Source organism: Ictalurus furcatus, chromosome 17 (assembly GCF_023375685.1).
Source record: "Ictalurus furcatus strain D&B chromosome 17, Billie_1.0, whole genome shotgun sequence".
Lineage (NCBI taxonomy): Eukaryota > Metazoa > Chordata > Actinopteri > Siluriformes > Ictaluridae > Ictalurus > Ictalurus furcatus.
The window spans coordinates 21119015-21135662 of record NC_071271.1 but is presented as its reverse complement, the minus strand read 5'-3'; the positions used below and the strand labels follow the sequence as shown (position 1 = coordinate 21135662).

Sequence of the window (16648 nt, the reverse complement as noted above, 5' to 3'; positions counted from 1 at the left end):
TGGCACAGTTTACACATTTTTAATTTGTTAGCGCATCAATATCAATCTGCGATTTGAATTAGACTCAGAACGACCTCCCGCTTCTCATTTAACACACACTCACACACACACAAAAATGCTAAACACAAAAGCACAATGCTAAACTGGGGGATTTAAGCTAGCTGCATTAGTCTCACAACTTCAGAACTTCAGACACCAAACATCAGTCTTAGCTGATCGACTTTACTGGGGTTAAAGAAAATATTGTGGAATTGTTTTATTCCCCATTAACCCACTTTATCGTTTGTGAGGTTTAATGCAGTGATTTGTTTTGTAAATACCGGATATGACCACCAGATGGCGCTGTTGTACAGAATTACCATCACTCCAAGTCTATCTATCTATCTATCTATCTATCTATCTATCTATCTATCTATCTATCTATCTATCCATGTTTCTGTCTGTCTGTCTGTCTGACTGTCTATCTGTCTGTCTGTCTATCTATCTGTCTGTCTGTCTGTCTGTCTGTCTATTAAAAAATTTATTTATAATATTTTGTACAGCGACTAGGCACTTAACTTGAACACATTATTATTATTATTATTATTATTATTATTGCAAATAGATATATCAGGAAGTTTATACATCTTGAATACAGGCACATTTATTCATTTTCCTTTCTACTTTGTCCTACTAGTCTTCATTTAATTTAATTTAATTTTGTTTTATTTTATTTTTGTATGGTTACCTTGAGTGTTACAAAGGTGCTATTTAAATGGAACACATTTATTATTATTATTATTATTATTATTATTATTATTATTATAAAACTAATTGCATGTAATGTAATTAGATTAAGATTTAGATTGCATTAGATTACGATGAGATTATTCACCTATTATATTAATTTAAAAGAATCCTATAAGAGTAACATGCCTCAGATCAATTTACTTCCCTCAGGAATTTATTTTTCTAAACACAGTGAATGTAAACTCACGCTGCAGTTCTGTTCAAATTTGCTAGCAAGAATCGACCAAGCCAAATATTTGGATAAGCATCATGTCTTGTGAAACATCTTGCGATATATATATATATATATATATATATATATATATATATATATATATATATATATTCTTTGCCATAAATCTGCTTTAATCTCGTGAGGAAGTGTAGGTGTTCTAATATGAGCCGTTAATGTGGTTGTGAACAGGCTCTGAATAAAGATTCGTGTCGTCGCTGCTGCACAGCAGGAGGTGGCAGCTTTTTACAAAGGCTGTATTGAGAGGAGGACACCCAGTGCATGCTGGGATATCAGGCTGCATCTTAAACACACACACACACACACACACACACACACACACACACACAGCAGAGATAATGCAGACCTGGCTGTGAAATTGCAGCTGATTTCACCATTGCCACGCTGCCTTTCTCCATTGCCTCCCTCTCAGCAATGTGATGCGCTGATGATGTCATCACTGCATCCTCAGCATCCACAGCTCCATCATCACAGCCATTTTGTGCTTCTGCTCTCTCCATCCTCTCCTCCCTCCTCCCTCCCTTCTCCTTCCTGAGCCCAACCAGAGTCCTGACACATCACTGAGTACCAGGCCCCTGCAGACACACACGCACACACACACACACACACACACACACACACACTGTGACGCTGTGACTGGAGGCTGATGTGCTGAACCAGGGAGAGGCTGAGACCCTGCAAACACACACACACACACACACACACACACACACACAGGCTGAGGAAAACAAGGCAGACGAAGACGACAGGCTCAATGGAATAACATCCAGCGCCAGAAGGCTCCCCGGGACTTTCGCCATCACGGAGATTGGGTAAGTCGAGCAGCTTTGTGTGGAAAACTGCCTGATTTGTTGGTGGTTATTTTTGGTATGTCAGTCAGTGAGCTGTACAGGGTGTTGTTCTGTTCCGTTCTGCCTTCTGTTCGGCCTTGATGTTCTGAAAAGGGGGAAAACAAACGGGACGACAAATAATACACGCCGCTGTTTGCTATAAAAACCCGAGCCTTGTGAGAAATGATAATAAATAGCATTCTGATAGATATTAGCATACAGAAATATCCAATATTCCTCATCACGAGATGATTTCTAGACATTTTTCATTTTTAATTTGATTCGTTCAGATGAATCTAGAGAACTGGTCTCACGTCACTTGACGATGGCAGACTTGACTTCCGTCGAGCATTCAGATGGTTATTTATTAAATATCTCTGAATGAACTCACACTGGATTTCTTTGCAGGATTACTTACGATCGATAACTGTGTCCAGAAGCAGGTTCGGTAACCCGAGCAGAGAGAGAGGTCAGATATATTAGATATACATTGTATAGATTATTACAGATGTTATGAAAGATGATAGTGAGGTGTCGTGTGTTTTGCAGTGGTTCTGACGTGAGCGTGACCAGAGCACAGAGGCTCGTCCATGTAAAAACGCGTCTCGGTTAGGAATCTAAAGTCAGATTTTAATATGATGTTAATGATTTAATCCTGCATGATGCCTCTGTGTGTGTGTGTGTCTGTGTGTGTGTGTCTGTGTGCGTGCTGGGGTGAGGCCAGTGCCATTCATTCTCTGTCCAAAATGGCCGACGATCTGTTTACATTCCTGGATGGTTTCGGTACAGAAATAAAGGGTCTGATTGTATCTCCACACACACAGGTCATTTCTGTCCTAAACGATGGATTTGTTCTCGCTGTAATGTCTGTTCTGCTTAAAATCTGGTTCTTTATACATTATACTGTTTTTAAGTTAACAGACATTTGGTTTTTTTTAGCTGCTTGAGATCGTTCAGTAGCCACGCCCTCTCTGAATCTGCTCTTCTCTGATTGGTCAGTTTCTCACATTTCTGTCTGCGAGCAATTCAGTACTCTACGTCGAAGATGCTGAATTAAATTGCGATTTAAATTGCGAATTGAGATTTTAGTCAAAAGAAAATGCAGCGTTTATTGGCAATTTTTTACATTTACCATATTGTTAGCCCATTCAAACAAACAAACAAACAAACAAAAACCAAATGAACAAACAAATGTGTAAGTTACTAAGTAAGTACATAAATGAATTCATGCACGTGGAAATAAATAAATAAATAAATAGGTTTTTAGCAACTAGTGAACTCATTTAAAAAGCAAGTAAGTAAACAAACAAACCAACACAAATAAATAAATAAATATGTAAGCTAGTAAATGAATATGCAAAGAAGTAAACAAAGCAACAAAAAGTAAATAAATAAATATGTATGTATATAAACAAACAAATAAATAAATACATTTATACGTAAGTAAGTAAGTAAGTAAGTAAGTAAATAAGTAAGTAAATAAATAAATAAATATTTAATCTAGTAAATAAATAGCACATAAATTACATAAGTAAGTAAATAAATAAATCCATTTGTGAATCCCCAATTTCACAGTTCCTTCCTCTGGTACAGATAATGTCAAGCAACTAGTTTAAAAAAAAAAAAGACTTTATCAGACCAATTTAATTTAAGAAACTTAATCTTGTATTGTTTATTTAAATTATTTTAATGTTCCTAAGCGAACGTACAAAGAACAAAATCTATATAGAAAGCCAGAGGGAATAAATATGTGCATATACAAGTGTATATAAAAAAATAGAATAGATAAATGCTCTAAGTTTATCAGCTAATACTACATCCTGCCATGAAAAAGAAAAGTCTCTATAAAACAGTAATCATTAACCAATATAATATTATCTCTGGATAATTGTTAATAACGTGAGGTACCAAAACTGATGGACAATCAAGAAAAGAACAATTAGCTATAATGTTTCATTTTTTGACCATTTTTGAGACTCTCCATACATTCAAAACCAAAAAAATATCAGGGGTAGAAAATGCTGACTGAAGAAGAAAATAGCATTTCCCCCCTTTGCTGTCTGCATAAAAGCAAGAGAGCATTAATAATGAAAAATAAAAACCCTAATATGATGAGATATGAATAAGAAGATGGCAAGTGTTGAAATAAATCCAATAGGAGTCTTGTATATCACCAATATACTGTATATATACTGTATAACTGCATGAATAGTCCTAGTTGTAATCATCACATTAATCACTGGTCTCATTGAACAAAACGTCTTCCACACTCATTATTCAGTAGCACGTAGAATAGCACTTGATCCAGCGCAGCCGGTTATTTGGCATTTTATTTGCTTATATTGTGCTCCAGCAGTGTGCGTAAGTTAATAAAGCCACGAGACACTAACTCGAGATCATGTGTGTGAGATGCAGGAGATTTTCTCACACTTTAAGCTCTCTAGTTTGAGTCAAATAACTGAAACAGTGTCAGAGTTTGTGTTCATTTGATGCACTTTACTGTAAAGTCAACATGTTCACGGTTTGAAGGACAAGCTGACCTAGCACTCATCTGCTATACTTACAGAGAAACTTTAAGGTAAATCACATCTCGAGATAAGCAGTGTCTCTGATTAAGACCTAAAGAGACTTTAAAGAGACGATATTATTAATTCCTTATTAGTGGGGTATTTATGTGTTGAATATTGGCCTCAAATGACATTCCAATGTGTGTTTGAGTGAATTTACATCTGTATTTACATGTGTGTGAACCCTGATGGGTGCAATTTCACTAATAAATCCTCACGATGCGCACATTAACTCACCTCTCAATATGGCTCATCGTGGATTGTACACATTTTCAGTAGAACTATTTGGTAAACAGAATTGCTGGATCACATTTCATTCAGGACAAGGCTCCCTAGGTAGGCAACATGTTTGGACATTGTTTATGCTCTCAGATTAAAGTCTGCCCTATCTATTCGAAAGGCTGCATAAGAACAAATTAGGTGTTTTCTTCCTTATTTTGGACAGATTTGAGGATTCATTTGATGAGACTTTAATGAACATCTGCTCTGAGACCCGGATAACGTTTTGGGATATTATTGGGAACTAAAAAATGTAACGTCAGCACATGGCAGTTATTGTAACAAAGAAATCGAGTTTGTCACTAACCTTAATCTAAATTCTCATAATAAAACTCAACTAAATGCAGTTAAATTATGTGAGAGAATCCCAAAACATGTTATGTTCTTATGAAAATGTTGGAAATCTGAAGGAACAGGGTTTGAACCATCTTGATTGAAAGTACTGAGTCGAGCAGTATATATATACGTGTGTGTGCCTGCAGTAAAGCAGTGATGGTAATGATGAGTCATGGTCAGAATCTCTACAGCTCCCATTACCTAAATTAAATGTCAGTCATGTGACTCATCCCGGAACAGACATATAGAAACCTGCAGAACATGGCGTGTTTGCTGCTTTACTGAGAGATCTCATGCGTTTCATCGTTAAATTAACTATGGAATAAAATACACAGTATATCTTCTCCTCATCTTCCTAATGATCAATATAAACAATATGGATGGAAGTGAAATCTCCTAAATGTCTTCCTCATGCCCCAACTACAAACATAATCAAACACAGGATTCTGGAAAAATGTCGAATGCGCTGCCGAATTCTGGATTGTGATTGGTCGGAAGGTGTTGATTAGTTTTCTATAACAGCAGCTCTGACAGTAGTGCATCTGCAAACCACAGGTTTATTTTAATGCCCTTGTTCTAATACGTTATGGTTTCTATAGTGACAGCACGTTCATAGGGACGTGCACTGTACATCGGATGCTCCACGCTAACTGATTTTTAAAAAATTGCAACTGTTGATTGATGAAGTAAGGAGATGTTTGTGTAACGTTTATGGAAGGAGTCTCCAGTGTCAGCGCTTTGTAACAGTCAGAGGTGAAGCTGTAACGTTAAGTTTTCCGACATCTTCAGGACAGAGGAGTTTACGCTTCTTTGCGATTTCTGGGCAACATGACAAGCTGCGTTTTTTACCTGAAAGACAGAAAAAGAGAGAAGGCTGGGGAGGAAACGATTGTTTATAGCTGCTATAACGTAAGTGAGAACAGGAACTGACTTGTTTAATGGAAAACATGAAACGTAACTACAAATGGATAAAACGTGTAACGTGTCATTCTTTACTCAATAAAAACCTAATTGTTGGTAAATGAATGAAACACTCAATAACATGCTGTTATAGCAAACTAATCAACTAATCAACATGCTTTTCCTTCAGTACAGTGTTTTATTCTTTATTTAATGTTTTTTTTTCCCTGAACAGAACATGAGGCTACATTTCTGAATTTTCTATATATCTACATAAATATGACCTAAAACATCATCGGATTTTCACACGAGTCCTAAAAGTAGACAAAATTGAACCCAATTAAACAAATGAAACAAAAATATTATACTTGGTCATTTATTTATTGAGGAAAAAGTTCCAATATTACATATCTGTGAGTGGTTAAAGTATGTGAACCTCTACTGTAGGATTAGCAGTTAATCTGAAGGTGAAAATAGAGTCAGGTTTTTTCAATCAATGGGACGACAATCAGGTGTGAGTGAGCACCCTGTTTTATTTAAAGAACAGGGATCTATCAAAGTCTGATCTTGTTTGTGGAAGTGTATCATGGTGTGAAGAAAGGAGATTTCTGAGGACCTCAGAAAAAAAGTTGTTGATGCTCATCAGGCTGGAGAAGGTTACAAAGCCATCTCTAAAGAGTTTGGACTCCACCAATCCACAGTCAGACAGATTGTGTAGAAATGGAGGAAATTCAACACCCTTGTTCTCCTCCCCAGGAGTGGAGACCAACAAAGATCACTCCAAAAGCAGGACATGTAATAGTCCCAGAGGTCACAAAGGAACCCAAGTTGACTTCTAGCAACTAAAGGCCTCTTTCACGTTGGCTAATGTTAATGTTCATGAGTCCACCATCAGGAAAACACTGAAAGACAATGGTGTGCATGGCAGGGTTGCAAAGTGAAAGCCACTGCTCTCCAAAAAGAACATTGCTGCCCTTCCACACTTTGCTAAAGATCACGTGGACAAGCCAGAAGGCTGTTGGAAAAAAAAATTGTGGACAGATGAGACCAAAATAGAACTTTGTGGTTTAAATGAGAAGCGTTACATTTGGAGAAAAGAAAACACTGCATTCCAGCATAAGAACCTTATCCCATCTGCGAAACATGGTGGTGGTAGTATCATGGTTTGGGCCGGTTTTGTTGCATCTGGACCAGGACGACTCACCATCATTGATGGAACAATGAATTCTGAATTATACCCAGCAAATTCTAAAGGAAAATATCAGAAAATCTGTCCATGAACTGAATCTGAAGAGAAAGTGGGTCATGCAGCAAGACAACAAGCCTAAGCACACAAGTCGTCCTACCAAAGAATGGTTAAAGAATAATAAAGTTAATGTTTTGGAATGGCCATGTCAAAGTCCTGACCTTAATCCAATAGAAATGTTGTGGAAAGACCTGAAGCAAGCAGTTCATGTGAGGAAACTCACCAACATCCCAGAGTTGAATCTGTTCTGTACTGAGGAACGGGTTAAAAGTCCTCCAAGCCGATGTGCAGGACTGATCAACACTTACCCCAAACATTTATCTGCAGTTATTGCTGCACAAGAGGGTCACACCAGATACTGAAATTAAATACTTTTACCACTCACAGATATGTAATATTGGATCATTTTCCTCAATATATAACTGACCAAGTATAATGTTTTTGTCTCATTTGTTTAATTGGGTTCTCTTTGTCTGCTTTTAGGACTTGTGTGAAAATCCAATGATGTTTTAGGTCACATTAATGTGGAAATATAGAAAATTCTAAAGGGTTCACAAACTTTCAAACACCATAGTAAATATTTATTATTTAGTTCACTTTGTCCTTATTTCCCCCCATCCTGCTCTGTACAGGTGGAACTCAGCCTGCGTTTCTCCTTCACCTGCAGCTCTAAACGTTTCTCATCATGGCTGGAGCGTCGGTGAAAGTGGCCGTAAGGGTTCGACCCTTCAACTCCAGAGAGATCAACAAAGAGAGCAAGTGCATTATTCAGATGTCGGGGAACACCACCAGTGAGTCTCACCACCATTACACTTTCAGTTTCACACGTCACGTGACACACTGTATCTCTATTATGGGCAGTGGTGGCTTGGTGGTTAAGGGTCTGGATTACTGATCAGAAGGTCAGGGGTTCAAGTCCAAGCACTACCAAACTGCCACTGTTGGGCCCATGAGCAAGGCCCTTAACCCTCTCTGCTCCAGGGGTGCTGTATCATGGCTGACCCTGTGCTCTGACCCCAACCTTCTAACATGTTGGGGTATGCATAGAAAAGAATTTCACTGTGTATATGATTAATAAAGAGTCATTATCATTATATTAGGGTTCTGTAAACACTGCTGAGATGTTCCAAACACATTAAACAGAAAAATCAGGACACTGTCAGGATCAAAGTTCTCCTAGCTGTTAGTTCCTAGTTCCACTAGTTCTCCTTTCCTCTAGTTGTACAAGTTCTCCTAGCTGCTAGTTTGTAGTTCCACTAGTTCTCCTTTCCACTAGTTCCTAGTTCTACAAGTTTTTCTAGCTGCTACTGTATTTCCTAGTTCCACTAGTTCTCCTTTCCCCTAGTCCTACAAGTTCTCCTAACTGCTAATTCCTAGTTCCACTGGTTCTCTTTCCCCCTAGTTCTACAAGTTATCTTAGCTGCTAGTTCCTAGTTCCACTAGTTCTCCTAGTTCCTAGCTCTACTTTTCCTAGTTCTACAAGCTCTCGTAGCTTCTAGTTCACTGTTCCATAAGTTCACAATTATCATAGCTCCTAATTTCTCACATTTTACTACTTTAATTTTACATTTAGCTTACTTTAATTCCCCTAGAGCCTCAAATTCATATAGTTCCCCTTGGTTCTTAATTCCCCTTGGTTCTACTAGAAACTTGAAACAGAACTAGAGGGATTAGGAACCTCAAGAGAACCTCCTCCTATTTTCACAGGTAGAGGTGTTATGGGAAACACAAACGGAAATGGGAAATGGAGAGTCCTGGGTTTGGAACCATGCTGTTCAGTGGAGTAGTTCTATAAGGGAACTTGAAGAACTAGAAACTTGGAGATGATGTGAAATTGGAGGAGCTAAGAGTTACAAGAGTCAGAACTAGAGGAAATAGGAATTATGAGAGGTAGTGAAACTAGGAACTGGAATAACTACAGGGACTAGAAAAAATAGGACCTATGAGAACCTAGTGGATCTAGTGGAATTAGGACCAGGCTGTTCTAGAGGAACTTGTGAACCAGAAATTCTTCCGCATCTCTGTACAACGCCCCAAAGAATTCTTCCACACCAGCATTCTTCAGTGTTTTGATTTCAGAGTTCAGTAAAGTGCTCTGTATAATGGACGAGGATTCCAGGCTATTCGCAGTGATGAGCTGTTCTGTGTGTGTGAGTGTGAGTGTGTGTGTGTGTGTCTGTGTGTGTATGTGTGTGTGGGTGAACAGTCAGACAATGCATCATGTGATATTTTCCACACAGCAGGGCTTTGTGTGTGTTTGTGTGGGTTAATGATCTCATACGAGCAATCTGAACAATGCATCTCACACACACACACACACACACACACACACACACACACGCACACCTCTTCATGTGGAATTACCCACCGGCAGGATGAACCTTTGACACCTTCTGACATTTCTGTACAGTAAAATGGATAATGTTATATGTTTGTAACAGTCACTGAGTTATTTAGTAATTCGATCCGTGAAGCTCGGGTTATAACGGAAATGTCACCATGTGTATGAATGTTTCACCATGAAGTGCTGACATTTCAAATTATTTCAAGTTTTTTGTTACTCTTTTCATCCTCTTGGTTGTTTCTGTGTCTCACTGTAAGTGCGTGTGAGAAGTAGTTCTAGGAGAACTAGAGGAACTAGGCATGTTAAAGGAACTAGGGCAACTAGGAGTACTAGAGGAACTATGGAGTGGTTACTAGGAAAATTGAAGGAACTGAGAGAATGAGAGGAACAAAGGAGTAGGATCTAGGACAAACTAGAAGAACTAAGAGAACTATAGAAACTATGGAGAATGAGAGGAACTATGGACTAGGAACTAGGAGAACTACCGTGGAGAAACTAGGAAAATTGGAGGAACTTGTAGAACAAGAGGCGCTATGGTGTGGGAACTAGCAGTATTAGAGGACCTATAGAGTGATATCTAGGAGAACTAGAGGAACTATGGAATAGTAACTAGGAGAACTAGAGGTACTATGGAGTGTTAACTAGGATAACTAAAGGGACTATGAGAAATAGAGAATCTATAGAGTGGGACCTAGGAGAACTAAAAGAACTATGGATTAAGAACTAAGAGAACTCTGGAGTAGAAACTAGGAAAATTTGAATAACTTGTAGACCAATGTTATGGAGTGGTAAATAGAGTGGTAAATAAGAGAACTATGGAGTGATATCTATGAGAATAAGAGGAACTATAGAGTGGTGACTAGGTGGTATGGAGAACCTGCGTGAATTAGAGTAACTAGGAAAATTAGAGGAACTAAGGCAACTAGGAATACCAGAGAAATTATTCAGCACGAATTAAGAGAACTAGAGTATATAGTGAGACCTGGGGAACTAAAGTAAGTTGGAAATTGAAACTACAAGAAGAAGAGGAACTATGGAGTCGGAACTAGGAGAACTAGATTACCTATGGAGTAGGAACTAGGAGAATGACAGGAACTATGTAGTAGGAATAACGGAGTAGGAACTACTTGAGCTGGAGGAATGAGGTGATCTCGATGAACTAGGAACGTTAGAACATTTAGGGCAGCGAGGAGTAGCAGGGGAACTTGGAGAGCTAAAGGAACTAGGGTATAGCATTAGGAACAGCATGAATCAGTTTGACTAGAGCAACTCCGAACCTAGGTAGTAGGAACTGTACAAACAAGAAGAACTAGAGGGTAGAAACTCGGAGAACTAGAGAAACTTGAGGAACTATGAGAACAACAAGAAGGAGGAAACTAGAGGCACTTGAAAGAAGACCTAGGAGGATTCTAATGAGGATCACTAAAGGAACTATGGAGTAGAACAACTAGGGGAACTTGAGGAAATTGAGTGGCTAGGAAGTAGAAATAACTATAGGAAGTAAAAAGTAGCACAACAACGGAGTAGGAACTAGCAGATGTAGCTTCAACATTTGCTCTATAAATGTTCCTGCCTTGGGATCTTAATGATCCCTTAATGATCATGATCTCTGTCATATTCAGTACACTGCCGTCACCGTTTTACCTTAACAATATTTATTTTGTTTTCCCCCCGCAGCGATCATCAACCCTAAACAACCGAAAGAGAACAAGAGCTTCAACTTTGACTATTCATACTGGTCTCACACATCGGTGAGTTCAAGCTAACGCCCCCGAAGCTACGTTACGTTACGTCATATAACCAGGCAACCACGAGGTCAGATCAAATTCATAAACCTGCACCTGTGACTGTAACATAAATCTCGCAAATACAACACTCGTTACAGCTACTCATCTAATTGTCATCTTACAAAGAAAGAATTCACCCACTGAGGGGGGCGGGGACAAGTGGGTGGGTGGCCCCAGAGTGTGAAGGGGGAGGGGCTTAAATAAATAGTTAGCTGCAGATACAAACTACAGAGTCAGATTTCAATATTTAAAATGATAGTAATTTTTTTTTTTTTTTTTTTTTTACAATTAAAAATTATTTATTTTTATTTATTATTTGTCCACTTCAGCCGGAGGATGTTAACTACGCCTGTCAGAAACAGGTGTACAAGGACATTGGCGAGGAAATGCTGCTTCACGCATTCGAAGGCTACAATGTCTGCATCTTTGCGTACGGCCAGACCGGAGCGGGAAAATCCTACACCATGATGGGCAAACAGGAGAAAGACCAACAGGGCATAATACCTCTGGTACATTTACAGCGTATTCATTTTATTATTGCGTAAAGACCAGCAGGCTCAGAAGGATGAGAGCTGGGAAACAGCAGCAGGACCTAATGATCAGTTGAATGATTTCTGTGTGTTGACGTTCTAGTAAAATACTGAAGAAAAATAAGTGACTCTTTCCACCCTGAAGTTGATTATGTTCCTATGTCCGATGACCAAGTGTTTTATTCCTCATATACCAACAGCAAATCGCCAACAATGACACGTTTTTATTAACGACACGTCGTTCTTTGTATGTGTACCTTTGTAGTTATATATAACATTGTGGAACGTTTGTAAAACAAGCTCATTTCTGTTGCACCGAATCACAACAAACATATTTTAATATAAAGCTGTGATTCGCAGCTGCACTACTGTCAGAGCTGCTGTTATAGAAAATTAATCACCATCTTCTGACCAATCAGGATCCAGAATGCAACAGCGCTGTAGTGTAATCAGAAAGATTACATTCGATTGTTCAGTGCCTTGACTGACCAATCAGACTTCAGCATTCCACAGAGCCGTATAGTAAAAAGTAATTATACGATGGACAGCTGAATCCACAGAATATTAACCCTCTAACCTCTTCTTGTCTTCGTGCCAGCTCTGTGAAGATCTATTCACCAAGATTAGTGACAACGGAGACAATAACATGTCCTACTCTGTGGAGGTGAGAATAACACTACAATTTCTACGCACATCAGGAGTAGAACAACGTGTTAAAATCATGCCACGCATGCTAAAGCCTCTGATCTAGTTACTGACCTGCCGATCTCAGATACTGATATATGTATAGTGTCCAGCCTGTAGTACAGATGTTTCCTTGTGTATGTTCAGGTCAGTTATATGGAGATCTACTGTGAGCGAGTGAGAGATCTGCTGAACCCAAAGAATAAAGGAAACCTGCGTGTGAGAGAGCATCCCCTCATGGGGCCGTACGTGGAAGATCTGTCCAAGATGGCCGTCACGTCCTACAACGACATCCAGGACCTGATGGACTCGGGCAACAAAGCCAGGCAAGTGGAAGTGACTGGGTTTTAACTATGCAAAGTAATAGCGTAACAATATTACCTAAACATAGCACTGCACTAACATTAGCCAGCTAACTAGTTAGTTAAGTTCTCTATGAAGCTAGCTAATGTTAAGGTCTTGTGGTGGTATCTTATTGTCGAGTATGTGAGTGGACGGTGTAATTAGATTTCTAAATGAAATCAACTCCGAAACAAGGAACATGACTTCTTTAAATCGAAAAAAGAACCAAAAAGTGATTCTGTACACGTTTAAAAAAAATAAAATAACACATGTCTCTGGGTCGACAAGGGGCGGAGCTTAAGTTACATTTGCTTATCCAAGCACAAACGTGATCATGTGACGTCACCACAGCAGTCCTATCGAACCTTAACTAGCTAGGTATTTAGCACAGCTAATTTTACTGTTTAGTAGCTAGAAAGGTTAGATCAAATTTGTGACAAAATGATCAAATTTAAAATAAGCCCCACCCCTTCTGGACCCAGAAATGTATGTTGATCACAAAATCAAGAGAGTTTGTAGAGAAGCACTTTCAGGATTAACGTTTCTTTTTTTTGTGCTTATTACATTACTTAGATCAGACGTAATCCAAATGTAATCAGAATAAATTGCAGCGTTTAAATAACTCCGTGTTACACACCATCTCTCTCTTGTTGCAGAACCGTAGCAGCTACGAACATGAACGAGACGAGCAGCCGCTCTCACGCCGTCTTTAACATCATCTTCACACAGAAGCGCTTTGACTGTGACACGGACAACACCTTGGAAAAGGTGCGACCTTCTAAACACGTGGCCATTTTATACTGTTCCATCATGAACCCTAGGGGTGATTGTGATTATTTAAACATGGGAACCATTGAAAAAAGAGAAGAGGCAAGGTTTACTGTATTTTTAGCCAAATAAATAAGCCAAAGTTTGGTTTAGTGTTGTTAAGAATGGTAACCTGATCACAGTTTTGGGGATCTTTTTGGTGGAGATTATTGCTTTTTTTAATGATCATCTTTTGTATTGTTATTAAATATACAGACATGGCTCTGGCCAATGAGACATTTTTAATTCATGAACACAGCATGAAGGTTATATAAATCTCCCTGGGATGAGAATGCAGACTAACCACTACACAGGTGCAGTGTTCATTATTTAGCTGATGCTACTTGTTTTCTCACCGGATGCAGGTCAGCAAAATCAGCCTGGTGGACTTGGCAGGCAGTGAGAGAGCCGACTCAACCGGAGCCAAAGGCACCAGACTGAAGGTTAGACTCTCTTCATTCTGCAGTCCTGAGTCTCTTAATGTGTTACACTGTACATTAATGCACTACATTTTCCGAACATTATCTAAGTTCATGATATTATTATCCATACTGTGTTTAAGGCCTGTTTTATACACATTTTATTCATTGCAATTTAAGCATGGACACAAACATTAAGCACTCACCACTGACAAACTGTCGATCATGACAATACAAAATGTCTGATTAAACATTTATATAATTTTTTTAAATAAATGTAACATTACACAACAACCTTCTGACTGGTTAGTACAACATGATTTAGAGGCAGGAACTGCACTTTGGTTATGGTGGCATTTTGGGTGGGAAAAGCACTCTGAATGGTTACCGTGGTATTGGGGGCGGGACTGTGGTCTGAATAGTTACAATGGTATTGGAGATGGGACTGTGGTCTGAATGGTTACAATGGTATTGGAGGTGGGACTGTGGTCTGGTTGGTTGGTTACAGTAGTATTAGGGGCTGGACTGTGGTCTGAATGGTTACAGTGGTATTGGGGGTGGGACTGTGGTCTGGTTTGTTACAGTGGTATTAGGGGCAGGACTGTGGTCTGAATGGTTACAGTGGTATTAGGGGCAGGACTGTGGTCTGAATGGTTACAGTGGTATTGGGGGCGGGACTGTGGTCTGAATGGTTACAGTGGTATTGGGGGAGGGACTGGGGTCTGGTTGGTTACAGTGGTATTGGCGGTGGGACTGTGGTGTGGTTGGTTACAGTGGTATTAGGGGTGGGACTGTGGTCTGAATGGTTACAATGGTATTAGGGGCGGGACTGTTGTCTGGTTGGTTACAGTGGTATTAGGGGCGGGACTGTGGTCTGAATGGTTAGTGGTATTAGGGGAGGGACTGTGGTCTGGTTGGTTACAGTGGTATTAGGGGCGGGACTGTGGTCTGAATGGTTACAGTGGTATTGTCTGAAAAGCGTCTCTTACCACATAATATGCTGCTTTCTTTACTGACATACAAAGCTTTTTCTGTACCATTTAATTTTGTGCTGGAAAACGAATGTTTGGGAATCTAAAATGTTTTTTGTACTGACTCAATAATGTAGACATAAAATAGGAAATCTATAACAAAGCTTGTACTAAATAAAATAGGCTGGCTAAAACTTCTGCACAGTACTGTATATGATAATGATAATATAATAATGTGGCTGTTGAATATTGCTTTGTATTGTATTTATACAACAGGAGTGAAAGGACTGGCATAAAATGCTTTTTCTGTGAGATGTTATAACTTTAATTGTGTTTTTTCTGTCTGTAGGAAGGAGCAAACATTAATAAATCCCTGACCACACTGGGCAAAGTGATTTCTGCTTTAGCTGAAGTGGTGAGAAATCTGATTTCAGAACATTAAATATGGAACAGCTTGTACTGTGTGCTAAGGAAATGATATTATATTATCCGTCTTACTAAGTGGAATGGACTATAATGGTATAATGTGTTTTTCTTTGTATTTATCTGTAGGACTCGTTACCAAACAAGGTGAGATACTGCATCAGAATGTATCTTTTGCTGAGTCAATTATACTTATTATCCTTTTTTATACTTACTTCTTGGAAGAGTAAATACACAAGTTAAATAAAACAATAATTCATTTGAAGTGATCAACATATTTACACTGTAATCTCAGTGCTGCTTAAATGCAGCCTTAAAAGCTGATCCCGTTGTTTCTCTGTCTGTAGAACAAGAAGAAGAAGAAGGCGGAAAGCTTCATCCCCTACAGAGACTCTGTACTCACCTGGCTGCTCAGGGAAAACCTGGGTACGAGGCATTTCACATCCCATAATAACAATTCCCTTATTATTACTATTATTATTATTATTATTATACACACGTAGATGTTAGAATGATTGTATTAGAAGTTGTATTACTTATTTCCAATTCAAATCTAGACAAATAAGAAATAAAACAATACGATACATGCTGTTATGGGAAAATAATCAATTCCAGGGTAATGTGTTGCCACCCCAAAGTAGATTATTTTACTATAACAGCACATACTGTGGTTTTAAATGTATTTTTTTTTTTTACTTTTATGGACATTAAATACATTGAATACCTTTAATATTGTACTCCTTCCATAAATGTTACATAAACCTCTCCTTACAAAGAACGATTACCATATAAGTCCCTGTGAATGAGCTGTTACTATAGAAACAATGGTGTATTAGAACAAGCACAAGAATATATACATATAAACTGCACTGTGGTATGATAATAATACGTTATAATAAGTTTCTGAATCCCACTATCAGTAATAATTTCTTACAGCTTATCACGCCATATGAATAGAATGATATACCATATACTGCACTGTGTGTGATCAGGTGGAAACTCGCGTACTGCCATGGTAGCAGCTCTGAGTCCTGCAGATATTAACTATGATGAGACCCTCAGCACTCTCAGGTAAGTCTGGCTTCACTAATGCAATAAAATCCAATTATTAATCTACACTAAATGTCCAAATATTTGTAGGCTCCTGACCATCAACCCCAAT

The 16648-nt window shown here is 38.6% G+C and overlaps 1 protein-coding gene across 3 annotated transcripts in view; it reads left to right on the top strand.

Moving 5' to 3' along the window:
* The first annotated feature begins 1744 nt into the window (after window positions 1-1744).
* Window positions 1745-16648, top strand: part of kif1ab (kinesin family member 1Ab) — a 51420-nt gene continuing 36516 nt past the window's right edge. For all 3 annotated transcript variants that reach the window (XM_053646847.1, XM_053646846.1, XM_053646848.1), the window contains exons 1-12: window positions 1745-1833; window positions 7812-7970; window positions 11201-11274; window positions 11640-11819; window positions 12439-12504; window positions 12672-12850; window positions 13523-13634; window positions 14039-14116; window positions 15413-15478; window positions 15616-15633; window positions 15834-15912; window positions 16479-16557. In XM_053646847.1, the coding sequence (XP_053502822.1) occupies window positions 7865-7970; window positions 11201-11274; window positions 11640-11819; window positions 12439-12504; window positions 12672-12850; window positions 13523-13634; window positions 14039-14116; window positions 15413-15478; window positions 15616-15633; window positions 15834-15912; window positions 16479-16557 (1037 nt within the window). In that variant the 5' untranslated portion in view covers window positions 1745-1833; window positions 7812-7864. The remainder of the gene's footprint in view (window positions 1834-7811; window positions 7971-11200; window positions 11275-11639; window positions 11820-12438; window positions 12505-12671; window positions 12851-13522; window positions 13635-14038; window positions 14117-15412; window positions 15479-15615; window positions 15634-15833; window positions 15913-16478; window positions 16558-16648) is intronic.